Source organism: Tachysurus vachellii, chromosome 12 (genome assembly GCF_030014155.1).
Source record: "Tachysurus vachellii isolate PV-2020 chromosome 12, HZAU_Pvac_v1, whole genome shotgun sequence".
Taxonomy (NCBI): Eukaryota; Metazoa; Chordata; class Actinopteri; order Siluriformes; family Bagridae; genus Tachysurus; species Tachysurus vachellii.
The window spans coordinates 1,731,456-1,743,985 of record NC_083471.1 but is presented as its reverse complement, the minus strand read 5'-3'; the positions used below and the strand labels follow the sequence as shown (position 1 = coordinate 1,743,985).

Genomic DNA, 12,530 nt, shown 5'->3' with positions numbered 1-12,530 from the left:
ACTTCAGTTACTTTTGATGTTGTGAAAAATCGATGTTGTGCAAACTCTTACCTTATAGAAGTGCCCCAAAGAAGTAGGGACCATACTTTAAGAGTATTATGATTGGTATCATAAGATATATGAGAATAGATCTCAGATGTCATAATAAGAGTAAAGTGATATATAACTAATGCATAAATAAACCACACAGGACTCAGAAGGTATAGAGAGGAAAGAAGGAGTTTATTACAAATAAACTTAATAATAATAGTGAGACCCAGAGCTATCAGGCCTGGGAGAAGTAGGAGTGTAGTCTGGAGACCCAGGCCTAGGAGAGGGGGAAGAAGGAACATAGCCTGGGGAGCCAGGCTCAGAATTAGAGGGAGAAGAAGCCAAAGTGGGAGAGAGAGGGCGAACATAGGCGAAGGGAGGAGATGAGGAACGAGGAGGGGAGGCAGGAGTTGTCAGCCTAAGGCAGCAGGGTTCAGCGTGAGGACAACCATCAGTTTGTGTCCTTTGGTCCACCAGGACAGGAGGCAGGAGTGTCTGAGTCGAGAAAGACCGAGTCATAGGCGTTTGCACAATGTGAAAAGGCGTGAGAGGCTGCTCAGGGAGTGTAGGGGAACACAGTCGTTCCAGGAAGGAGCAGAGCTCATGAGACAGATGATTCAGGTGATAGCGACGGAAATTGGCTAACACTTCAGCAGGAACTGGCCTCCTATAGGGAGTAGGCCGAGAAATCCAAATGGTGTGACCAGGACGAATTGGCTGACCCTGAGGTTGAGAACCTAAGGGAAAAAGGGAGTAGCCTTCAATAGAAATAGAGGAACTAAAGCTTCAAGTATGCAATAAGCAAGCCCAGTCTGAAGGCCAGACTGAGATCATAATAAAGTTCAAAAGGTCAGCAAAGTTTAAAGAGTCAACATTAGGGACTCTAATATAACACACAAAATAACTTATGACAAAGTTAATCTCATATAACCAACATATAACCATGACAAAGTTAATCTCATATAACCAACATATAATCAAGTAGAAGTAAGAAACTTATAACAAAAGTAATCTCATATAAATATATACTCATTAACGTATAATCAAGTAACATAAAATAACCATGAAAGAGATGAGAGAAACTTACTCGTTGTAGCTGAAACGGAGGATTAATCCACGAAACGTCTGTCAGGATGGCTGAGCGACAAATGTGATACCAACTAGGAAGTAAAGCTCTCTTGAGCATATTTTTTAATAACAATGACGAAAAAGGCCGAAAATAATAGGAAAATAAGAAAAGAGGAAAACCCATATATGGACATATGAGTGAGCATCAGCTAATGATTCTGGGAAATAAGGGGAATTCAGAAAGGCAAGATATTAGGTCACTGAGAAGGCGTGTGAAGTAATTCTGGGAAATAAGGGGATTTCAGAAGAAGCATATAAATGATCAGGCGGGGCTTCAGAGACAACCTTGAGAAATAATGGGAAATTGCCTGAAAGTATGCAGATTAAGAAAGGAGGCGCCTAGAGGCGCCAGGGTATATATTGAGGAGAAATTTCACTGAAAGGACAGTTCTTTTTCGTGGGGAGAGTAGTTCTTTTGGACGGCGAAGCCATCTTTTGAAAGCTGCAGCTCTTTTATTCTTTTGATACTTTGTTTTGCAAAGGAGATATTCTGGGTTACCTGTGAATACTCTTTTGGGTTTTTCTTTTGTTCTTTTTGACTTATTGATTTTTGTTTGCCTTGAGTTCAATGGAATGGATGACTGACTGACTGCAATAAAGAAGTATTTGCTCATTCTCATCCAGGTCTGAGGAGTTTTCTCACTATTTCATTAACATTAAATATAGTATATTTAGGAGGAGTTGGCTGAAGTAAATGACAAAACAGTTACAGTTATAAGTATACATCACCCTTGTGATATGTCAGCTTGGAGACGGGCTCTAAGTTCCGACACTTTACAGTCTTCTTTACTATTGTGAGGCAACAGTGAACCTCATAAACAGCTCATTCATTCATTCATTCATTTTCTACCGCTTTTATCCGAACTTCTTGGGTCACGGGAAGCCTGTGCTCAGGCGTCTTTGGGCATCAAGGCAGGATACACCCTGGATGGAATGCCAACCCATCGCAGGGCACACACACACACTCTCATTCACTCATGCAATCACACACTATGGACATAATTTTCCAGAGATGCCAATCAACCTACCATGCATGTCTTTGGACCGGGGAGGAAACCGGAGTACCCGGAGGAAACCCCCGAGGCACGGGGAGAACATGCAAACTCCACACACACAAGGCGGAGGCGGGAATCGAACACCCAACCCTGGAGGTGTAAGGCGAACGTGCTAACCACTAAGCCACTGTGCCCCCCCAATAAACAGCTAATGTTTAAAAAAGATCAGGCTGTCAGAGCTATTTGGACTCAACTTTACTTCATTACTTAAAACAATAAATGATGACCTTCATCGCTGGATGAATTTACCACTATCCATTATGGGCAGAATATCAGTAATTAAAATGACTATACTCCCTAAATTAAACTATTTATTTACAATGACTCCAGCACTACCCACCCTCACCTGGTTTAACTGAATCACTAGATTCAATCGTCACTAAATTCTATTGGAAAAATAAGACTCCAAGAATTAAACTGACTACACTACAGCAACCAAAAACACAAGGAGGACTGGAAGCACCACTTTTTGGCCAATCAGCTCCAAAACATATACAAATGGATTCATCCTAACCCATCAGAAAGCACATGGCTAGATGTTGAACAGTCAATTTGCAAAGAGATGAACATTTCAGAATTACCTTTCTATAGTCAGACAATCAAAAAGCATCACTGTTTTAAATCACCAACAATAACCACAGCTCTGACAGCCTGGTGGAAATTTCATCACATCACAAACACCCCTCTTGCACCATCTAAATACACCCCGATCTGGAATAACCCAGATTTTATAGTTAATAAGAAGCCACTCAACCTACGCACATGGGTAGATAAGGGCATCACACAACTTCAACACATCCTCCTTAATAACAACTTGGCACCATTTTCCCACTTGGTCCAGAAATACGGCATTGGGAGTAATTGTTTTTTGGAATATTTACAAATCAAATCATCTATTCAATCAAAAATCAATACTCAGACAATTAATCTAGACCTTTCGCCTCCAATTTCAGAACTAATTAATATAACCTCACCAAAAAAACTACTCTCCAAAATATATAAAATAATATCCAGATCAGACAACACATTAAGCCGACCCAATGCTAAATGGGAATCAGACTTATCCATTGCTCCCAATGCCGCTTTCTGGACACAAACCTGCAAAAATATCTACTTCATGACAAAAAATGCCAACTTACAACTTATACAGTATAAAGTACTTCATAGATTTCACCTAACTGGACAGAAATGATTTAAAATGGGTTTTACATCAGAAACATGCTCACATTGCACACAAAACACCCCAGACACCTATTTACACGCTATTTGGCTTTGCACCTTAGTTAAAAAATTCTGGGAAAACGTTATTGACTCACTATCCAACCTTATGGGGTGTCGCATCCCGCTATCTCCCTCCCTCTGTATATTAGGTGACGTATCCATAATCAATTTAAACAGTACAAACAGTCAATTACTCCTAGTGGCTCTAACACCATACACATTACAACTTGGAAAAATTTACTAATAGAGTACATCTCCATGGAAACCTTGTCTACCTCCACTCAAAATAATACATCAGAATTACACCCTTCTTGGTCATCTCTCTTTAACTTCAAACAGTCATGAATCCACTGACCTTCTTTGTCTGAAGCCATCCTCAATGACACACCATCAATAATCCCATCAATAATCACACATGATTGGGAGGAGGGGGGTCAGGAAGAGGCAGCTACACAGACTAATATCAAATATAAATAAAATACTCATAAGATTATATTTAAATCTCTCTCTCTCTCTCTCTCTCTCTCTCTCTCTCTCTCTCTCTCTCTCTCTCTCTCTCTCTCTCTCTATTTCGCTGCTTCTGGACCCTGGTTGGATGTGGCATGCCGGGGGCATTGGACTTTCGCCCTCCAGCTTGTACTTATGCCTGAGATTTCTTGTCTCCGGTTGGCCCAGCACTTGTCTCGCTGTTTTAATGCATCACATTTTAGATGAGGTGTGCACACATTCATTTGGAGCATAAAATATATATATTTTATATATATAAGCACACACATAGGGTAAGTGTGGCGCGGGCATGGCGGCCTGGGCTTTGCACTGGGCTGGTTCCATGCTACACGCCATGCTTTTTTAATGCATTATACACTAGTTGACATAAACATATCATGATTATAACAATGAAAGCCAAAAAAACAAAAAAAAACACAAAAACACACACAAACAGGGTAAGCGTGGCATGTGTGGGACGGCTGGGGATGGGGATGGATTTTGGGACCCTGGACCCGGCAGCACCTCACCTTGATAGCCCGTTGTAATATGACGCTGCACTCTAAAAAACGATTCGTTGGCTGAACAACCATTACTTTTAAAAATAAATAAACTAAACACAAATAACAAAGTAATTTTAACTTTCCAACCTCTACTTAGCATATATAGTGTCTGTAACATAAATATATAAGTTACAAGGTGAACCTAAGTGTATGCATAAATATAATGAAAAAACATAAGTCACGTCAACTAGCATTAAAATTGCATCAAAACTAAGTAATTATAACATAATATTTTAAGTTTGACTGTGAGCCACGTGATATGCAAATCTGGAAAAAACTGGAGCCATTTTGTGACGCACATGTGAAGACGGTGGAAAGAGGTAAGCTTAACTTTCAATAAACTAAGCAAAATATTCGATTTTGAGGTTTTGAAATTAATAAACACTTGTTTGTAGTGTTAGATGAAGATATTTTCTGAAACGCAAAGAGACGAAGACGCTGAAAAGAGGTAAGATTTGTCGTTTTAACGTACATTCGTTTATTTGTGTTTGTGTTTGCGTTTGTGGTCAAGAAAGAAACTTTTTTAAATTGAATTTCTGAATTGCTATGAATTTAGCTTCAATAATTAGAAACGTGTTACTTGAATACTTATGAAAGTCCAGTTTGTACAAGTAAGTTATTGTATGAAAGGAGGAACGAGTGTGTACGCGATTGTCCGCCTAAAAGCAGTGTGCCTCCATCGAATGAATGTTCTAGTGGTTAATTTGTTTATTTCAGAGGTATATGACCATGCATCGCGTTGGCATGTTTGCATTAAGATAAGGGCGAATTCTGACGAATCTGTTCCCGCCCTGCTCCGTGTAACGCTTTGCAGTTCTTTGTTCAATTACCACCTTGGCTTGAAACTTAACTTTTCTTATAATAATGAGAAACTTCTACGCATGCGTAAATGCGGAGCAGAAGGGCGTGACACGCTTCCGACATCCGCTGGTCTCAGCAAAGCACATTATGCAAAAACGTGATCTATTAATATCTTTAAATAACAGTATTGATAAATTACCAGTATATGAGTATTTTGCCAAAAAAAGGTGATGCGTCATTAGTATATACAATCTTTTACTGAAAAGGTCTATGCTAGTAAGACTCTGCAATGTCTTGCCTATTCATACTAAATATAAAACTTTTTTCTCTTTCTAGCTCAGAGCAAGAAAGTGTTGCAAAGGGGGCAGCATCAAGGAAGTGTCCTGTTTGTTTTTTTGTTCAAAATTTGTTAATTTGACACATTTGTTGTACATTCATGATGTGTGGTTTTAGGCTTCACCATTGTATTGCAGCCTGTTTCAAAAAATAAAGTGAAATGCTTTATTTTGTGTGATTTGCATGTGTAATTTATTTTAGTGAAGTGACATGGTGACCCATACTAGGAATTTGTGCTCTGCGTTTAACCCATTCAAGCAGCAGTGCAGTATGCAGACCAATAGCTGATGATCTAAAATAACTTAAAATTTTACATTGGTTCAACTCAATTAATTATCTTTTTTTAACATAAATGAGCTTAAATTTTAAGTTAACTTAACTTGCAGTTACTTAGCAGATTCTACCATGTTACTTATATTTTTAAGTAAACAATGTTGAGTGTACCCAAAAATTTAAGTACATATAACAACAGTTTTCTTGTTAATTTTAAGTAATTTTTTTCCAAGTTGGGTTTACTTAAAAAGTGTGATGCAAAAATGGTGCATACATATTTTAAGTAAATCCAACACATCATTTTTTAGAGTGTGGCGGGGGTCTATACTATGCCATGGCCATGAGGGGTATCAGAAGCAGCTTTATAATACCTTATCATTAATAGCTGTATCAATATTACCATCATTATTATTATTATTATTATTATTATTATTATTATTATTATTATTATCGTTGCTATTATAAGTACTACTATTATCATTACTATTAATGGCTGTATCAGCATTATTATTGCTATTACTACTACTATTTCTATTTGTCCTCTTCCTGATCCTTTAACCTCCCCTTCATTCGGGAGGAAATGAGTATATTTGTAAATATGTTTATCATTACTACTACTGCTAATACTATATTACTATTTCTTATTAATTGGGTTTTTCATTATTATTATTATTATTATTATTATTATTATTATTATTATTATTATTGCTATTACTGTTGATACTGTCACCTTCCTCATTCCCCATTTTCCATTTTTATTTTTGTTATTTATTTATTATTATTTTTTTGTTAAATTAATTTTTTTTTGTTTGTTTTTTTTTTGTTTTTTTTGTGTGATACTATTATCATCTTTATCATTATTATTGTCATTATAATTATTATTATTTAAATTAATTTATATATATTCCTCTTTGATTTATATATATACATATACATTTTATATCTGTTGTACTTCCCTACATGCTCCTTCATTCATATATCTCCACTTCCACACCCAGTTACACTTACAGTTACACACACACACACACACACACACACACACACACACACACACACACACACACACACACAAACGTACATTTTGTTTTGTTGGTCTTTGTATTTGTATTTTGCATCTAATTTCTCTTCTGTAAATATTGTAATTGTCTGTTTGAATAATAAAATAAATAAATAAATAAATAAATACATAAATAAATAAAAATAAAAATAAAAAAAAGATCTTTTGGTAAATGGGATTAATATAAAAAGAACAAATGCAGTAACTGATTTTTCAGACATCTCCTTTATTGTCCTGCAACTTTTCACAGTAAACACTGTCGAAAACCATTATGAGAATTTTAACTGGAAACTGGGTTGGATTTATAATAATAATAAATTCTATAAAAAAACAAAGTTTGTGGGATTTACAATCAATTTTTACAAATTTATACAAACAAGCATTTAAAAAGAAAATAAAAAGACATAAAACTTATATTTGTGAAATTTGTGTAATTCTGAAAACTATTTATTCTACAATCAGCATCAGTTTGTGTTAAATTAAACCCACATTCATTACGACTTCCTTTCCTTCTGATCTCTTTATATGAGACTGACACTGACACCCAGTTCACACCGTTCTTCTGTGGTCTGATCTTTTATTTTCAAAACTTTGGTCATAATATTTAACACAAACTTGGATTTATATGGTTCTGATATGGTTCATCATCCAGGATGAATCTGTTTTAATTTACAATGAAAATGTTTTTTGTGCAGCTGGATTGTGTGTTAAACAGATGATGGTGTGGAGGAATGTTACACAAAACACTACACACATTATTTTAGATCAGACAATATAATAAATGGAAAACCAAACCACCTGTAGAGCCTGAACCCAGCGTATAGAGGCTGAGTGAATGTGGTGTGGACTCTGTGGAGGAGCTTCATGGTGTCAGAGACGCTGTAGAAGGACAGAGTTCCTGCACTGTGATCCACATACACTCCTATTCTGGAGGATGATGGACCACTGAGATCAGTCTTAATGTTGTTGTGATAGAAAGAGAGAGAAGAAGAAGAACATTCCAGACTCCAGGACTGTTTGTTGCGTCCAAACCCACACTCATCACCCCGACCTTTCCTCCCGATGTCTTTATATGAGACTGATATGGACACAATACCATCACCGCTCCACTCCACCTCCCAGTAACAGCGTCCACACACACTCTCCTTACACAACACCTGCCACAAGGAGTCAAATCTCTCTGGATGATCAGAGTACTGCTGCTCTCTCTCACTGACTGTCACTGCTCTGTTCTCCTCAGACAGAATGAGGTTACGATGTGACGTGTTGGGATCCAGAGTCAGAGAACAGAAATCTAAAATAAAAGAGAAAAACAAACTGAACAATGTGAACATGTTGGGTTTAATTCACAGAATACTGTATATTCATATGAAGTGTGTTTATGTGTGTGATTTTGTGTGTGTGTGTGTGTGTGTGTGTGTGTGTGTGTGTGTGTGTGTGTGTGTGTGTGTGTGTGTTATACATTTCAGAAACTCTTCTCTGTTCTGTGGATCTGGTGGTGAAATGATCTGAACTGCTGCAGCTGTGGAGAGAAAAATGACAGAAATAACAGACATTTAAACGTCTTTTTAACCAAAAGGTTTGTGCTGTAGGATCTCATACCTATAAATATAATGTATCATTTATCTTTACTGTACAGAGCAGCAATAATGAGTTCACAAACACAAAACACATCTCATCACTTTTTATATCTTAGGAATTTCAGCACTTGTCCATCATTGTGTTTCTCCAGCAGGAGCAGCTCCTCTTACCATGTGGAGGGATTTTGTTGAATTCCTCCTCACAGAATTCCTCCAGTCTCTTCTTCAGATCTGAGAGAGAATTCTTCACTCCATCAAATGACAGATGTTGAGGGACACTGATGCTGGACGTGTCAAATTCTGGTCTGTTTAATAGAGGAGACTGAGGTCCAGAAGCTAAAGCCTACAGAGAAGAAATGGAATGAAAGACACACTTGTGATGTCAGACAGGGACATTTATTGCTGCTTTAATGAGAGGTGTTTTAGAGAGTGTGAGGAACATCTGACTCTGTAGATCAGACAGTGTGTGTTACCTGGAGGAAATGGATGTGATCGTGTGTGTGTGAAAGCTTCTCCATCTCAGTGACTCTCCTCTGAAGATCATCAATCTCCTGCTCCAGTTGCTCCAGGAGTCGTTCAGCTCGACTCAGTTCAGCCTTCTCCTGTGCTCTGATCATCTCCGTCACCTCCAAACGCTTTTTCTCCAAGAAGCTGATCATCTCAGTAAAGATCCTCTCATTGTCCTCCACTGCTGTCTGTTTACTGAGCTGTTAGAAGACACACAACACATGAAGGTCCATTTAAAGCTCATCTCTCATTCTCTCTCTTACTGGGACTCTAAATGACTCCATGTTGTCCATGTTGTGTGTGTTTCTAGGAGCAGCTCTGTCTCTGCTCACTGCTCAAATTTATAGTGTTCACAGTCTGTTTCAGCTCCTGCACCTTCTTCTGCTTCTCCTGGAGTCTCTGCTGGAATTTCATCTGCTCCTCCTTTAGCTCACTCTGAGGACACATATGATGTTATAAATGATGTGGAGATAAATATTAATGACAGTTAAAGGGTTAATGTTCACTACTGTCTTGTTCAGATTAGTTTAAGTAGTAAAATGTCTGTTGGCCGAGTGAAGGTTCACTCATTTGATCTGTTTATGACGAACGCTGAGTAAAGATATGTTTACTGAACACATTTATTTTACTTAACTCTTCAATCACAAGTTTAATCTTGTAACTGACCAAATACTAATCTTTGTATAATATTAAACTTTTTGTATTATGTTTCTTATGTTCTGTGAAGCTGCTATGAGACAACGTCCATTGTTAAAAGCTCTATACAAATAAATTTGAAGTGAATTGAACCAAAGCTGCTGAATCTAAATGAGAAATATCATTCGGATGAGTTCTCACCTGTTTCTCAGCTCTTCCTGCTGCAACTGATACAGCGTCGTGGCCTTTATGTTTATCCAACAGGCACAAAGAGCAAATACATCTCTGATCAGTACGACAGAAGATCTTCAGAACTTCATCGTGTTCAGAGCAGATCTTCTCTTGTAGATTTCCAGAGGCTTCAATTAATGTGTGTTTTTTCAAAGCAGGACTTTCAAGATGAGGTTTGAGATGAGTTTCACAAAATGAAGCCACACACACCAGACAGGACTTGACGGCTTTGTGTTTTCTCCCGGTGCAGATATCACACTCCACATCTCCAGGTCCAGCGTAACAGTGAGCAGGAGAAGCAGCTTGGACTTCAGTCTTCTTCAGTTTCTCCACCACTTCAGCCAAAATGTTGTTTCTGCGTAGAACAGGCCTTGGGGTGAAAGTGTCTCTGCACTGAGGACAGCTGTAAACTCCGCTCTGATCCTCCTGATCCCAGCAGTCATTAATACACACCTTACAGAAACTGTGACCACAGGGGAGAGACACCGGATCCTTCAGGAGATCCAGACACACTGGACAGATGAACTGATTCTGATCTACTGAAATACTCGCCTCAGCCATTTTCCTGATCTCAGAGAAAGAGAGAGAGATCTCTTTTGATTTCTCTGAAACTTCCTGGTTGTGTGTGTGTGTGTCTGTGTGAGTGTGTGTGTGCGTGTGTGTGTGAGAGAGAGAGAAAGAGAGGAGGAGCACAAACACAGTGAGGTTATAAACACTCCTTTGTTAACCATTTCATCTCCCTTCAGAACATAAAGCACATATTTACATTTACTGCATTTGGAAGATGCTTTTATTCAGAATTAACTACAAAAAAGCTTTGAAGTTTTATTAATGACTACATCAATACTGGTTCACTAGGTCACACACTAAGAATACCATGAGTCTCAAACTCTACTGAGAGGAAATATCTACTAACAAATCAATATTTGGTGTGATGACCCTTTGGCTTCAAACCAGCATGTGGATCATGTGTAGGATCAGGGTCAGGTGTAGGATTAACCAACTATACCAAGCAGGTTCTAATGATCATCAATTTCATATGAAGGTTGAAACACAGTCATTACCTTTAAAAATCAAGCAGCTATGTTTGAGGCTTCAAACTGGGTGAAGAGCCAAACTCTGCTACTGAGGTGAGGTTGTGGAAGACAGGTTCATGTCACAGGTCTTACACCATGGCAAGACTGAGCACAGCAACAAGACACAAGGTAGTTACACAGTATCGGCAAGGTCTCTCCCAGGCACAGATTTCAAAGCAGACTGGGATCCAACACCTACAGTAAGTATGTTCGTAAGATGTCGGTATATTAACAGAAAAAGCGGGAACTGGATGGATGATGGAAGTGAAAATAAACAATGTTGACTCAGATTGTGGGCTGAGAACTGGGGAACTGGGGAACTGGTTATGAGGAAGTTCAGCAAACATACAGACTAACCTGACCGGGGCTTTCCCTTTACTGATTACTTCAGTTCTGCTGAATTTAACAGCTACATCTTCAAATAACTTTCATCATTTTTTACAGAATTATAATCATTTTCCTTCCTGAAGGAAGGAACATAAAAAAATAGTTACTTGTTACAAATATTCTATTATTTCGGTTATCTTTGGTTTAAAATTTTCATTTAGAGAGCAAAAGTTTTTTGCTCCGGCGTCAGGATGGCGTCTCTCCCGGAGGGGGGAACGCCACCTGTATCGCTCCACCACAGTGTTAGGTGTGTACCTGCACCAGGTGCGACAGTAGAGGATGTGCTAATAGGAGTTGGAGGAAAAAGTTGGTTCTATCAACATTTCTTCAGCATCCAGAATGAACAAGTCAGTGGTGGTGTTCCTCAAAGATGAAACTCTAGTTAATCGCTTGGTAAGCAGCAGAATAGTGGTGATTGGTGATTTTGTTCTAATTTCACCACTAGCTACTCCAACTACCAGAGTCACTGTTTCTAATGGGCTGCCTTTCATTTATAATGATGAAATTGAACAGGGACTTGCACAATATGGAAAGTTTGCTAGCAGTATTAAAATGATCCCACTGGGATGTAAAAACATGGCCATTAAACATGTCATGTGGTTTAGGAGGCAGGTGTTTATGTTTCTGAGTGAACCAGAGCTGGATGTGTTGTTTAGGGTGTGGCACGAGGGGAAAGCGTACATGGTGTATGGGAACACCAGCAGTATGAAGTGCTTTGAGTGTGGGGACATCGGGCACAGGAGGCTGGCATGTCCTCATAAAGCCCAGGTTAGAGAGTAGACTGCCGTAAATGCTGGTGTTACTGAGCCTGTTGTTGCTGCTGGTTCTGTTGGTGCTGCAGGTCCTAGTTCTTCAGCTGAACCAGTTGATACTGAGGGACCTAGTGTTACTGCTGTTGTTGAAATGAGCAATAGTAAGGTCAACTAAAAATGAGGACTCTCTGACATCTCTGAGTTTGGACAAACGGCAGATGACATGTAAACCCTACAAGAAATAAATGAGTTCTTACATCTAACCTTCGGCAAAACTGTAGAAGTGAAAGACTTTTTTCCGGATATGGGAAAATTCATAGCGTCGGTCCTAATGTTGCAAAAAAAAAAAAGAGTCATGAACCTTTGCCTAAAAAGAAAAGGTTTCGGTTAAAGAAAATATTGACCACGTTG

The 12,530-nt window shown here is 38.5% G+C and overlaps 2 protein-coding genes across 2 annotated transcripts in view; both read right to left on the bottom strand.

The window, feature by feature from the left end:
* The window catches only part of LOC132854401 (tripartite motif-containing protein 16-like), a 37,326-nt gene extending 26,788 nt beyond the window's left edge, over positions 1-10,538 (bottom strand). Inside the window, exon 1 of the mRNA XM_060882773.1 lies at positions 9,875-10,538. Coding sequence (XP_060738756.1) covers positions 9,875-10,465 — 591 coding nt within the window. The 5' untranslated portion in view covers positions 10,466-10,538. The remainder of the gene's footprint in view (positions 1-9,874) is intronic.
* LOC132854409 (stonustoxin subunit beta-like) lies at positions 7,499-8,783 on the bottom strand. The gene is made up of 2 exons (XM_060882787.1): positions 8,702-8,783; positions 7,499-8,472 (listed from the first exon to the last, which is right to left on the bottom strand). The coding sequence occupies exon 2, from the start codon at positions 8,282-8,284 to the stop codon at positions 7,706-7,708; it is 579 nt and encodes a 192-aa protein (XP_060738770.1). The 5' UTR covers positions 8,285-8,472; positions 8,702-8,783; the 3' UTR covers positions 7,499-7,705.
* Positions 10,539-12,530: the final 1,992 nt, after the last annotated feature.

Excerpts from the sequence above, each read along its gene's own strand:
- LOC132854409 (XM_060882787.1), bottom strand. The coding sequence starts at position 8,284 with ATGTTCACATTGTTCAGTTTGTTTTTCTCTTTTATTTTAGATTTCTGT.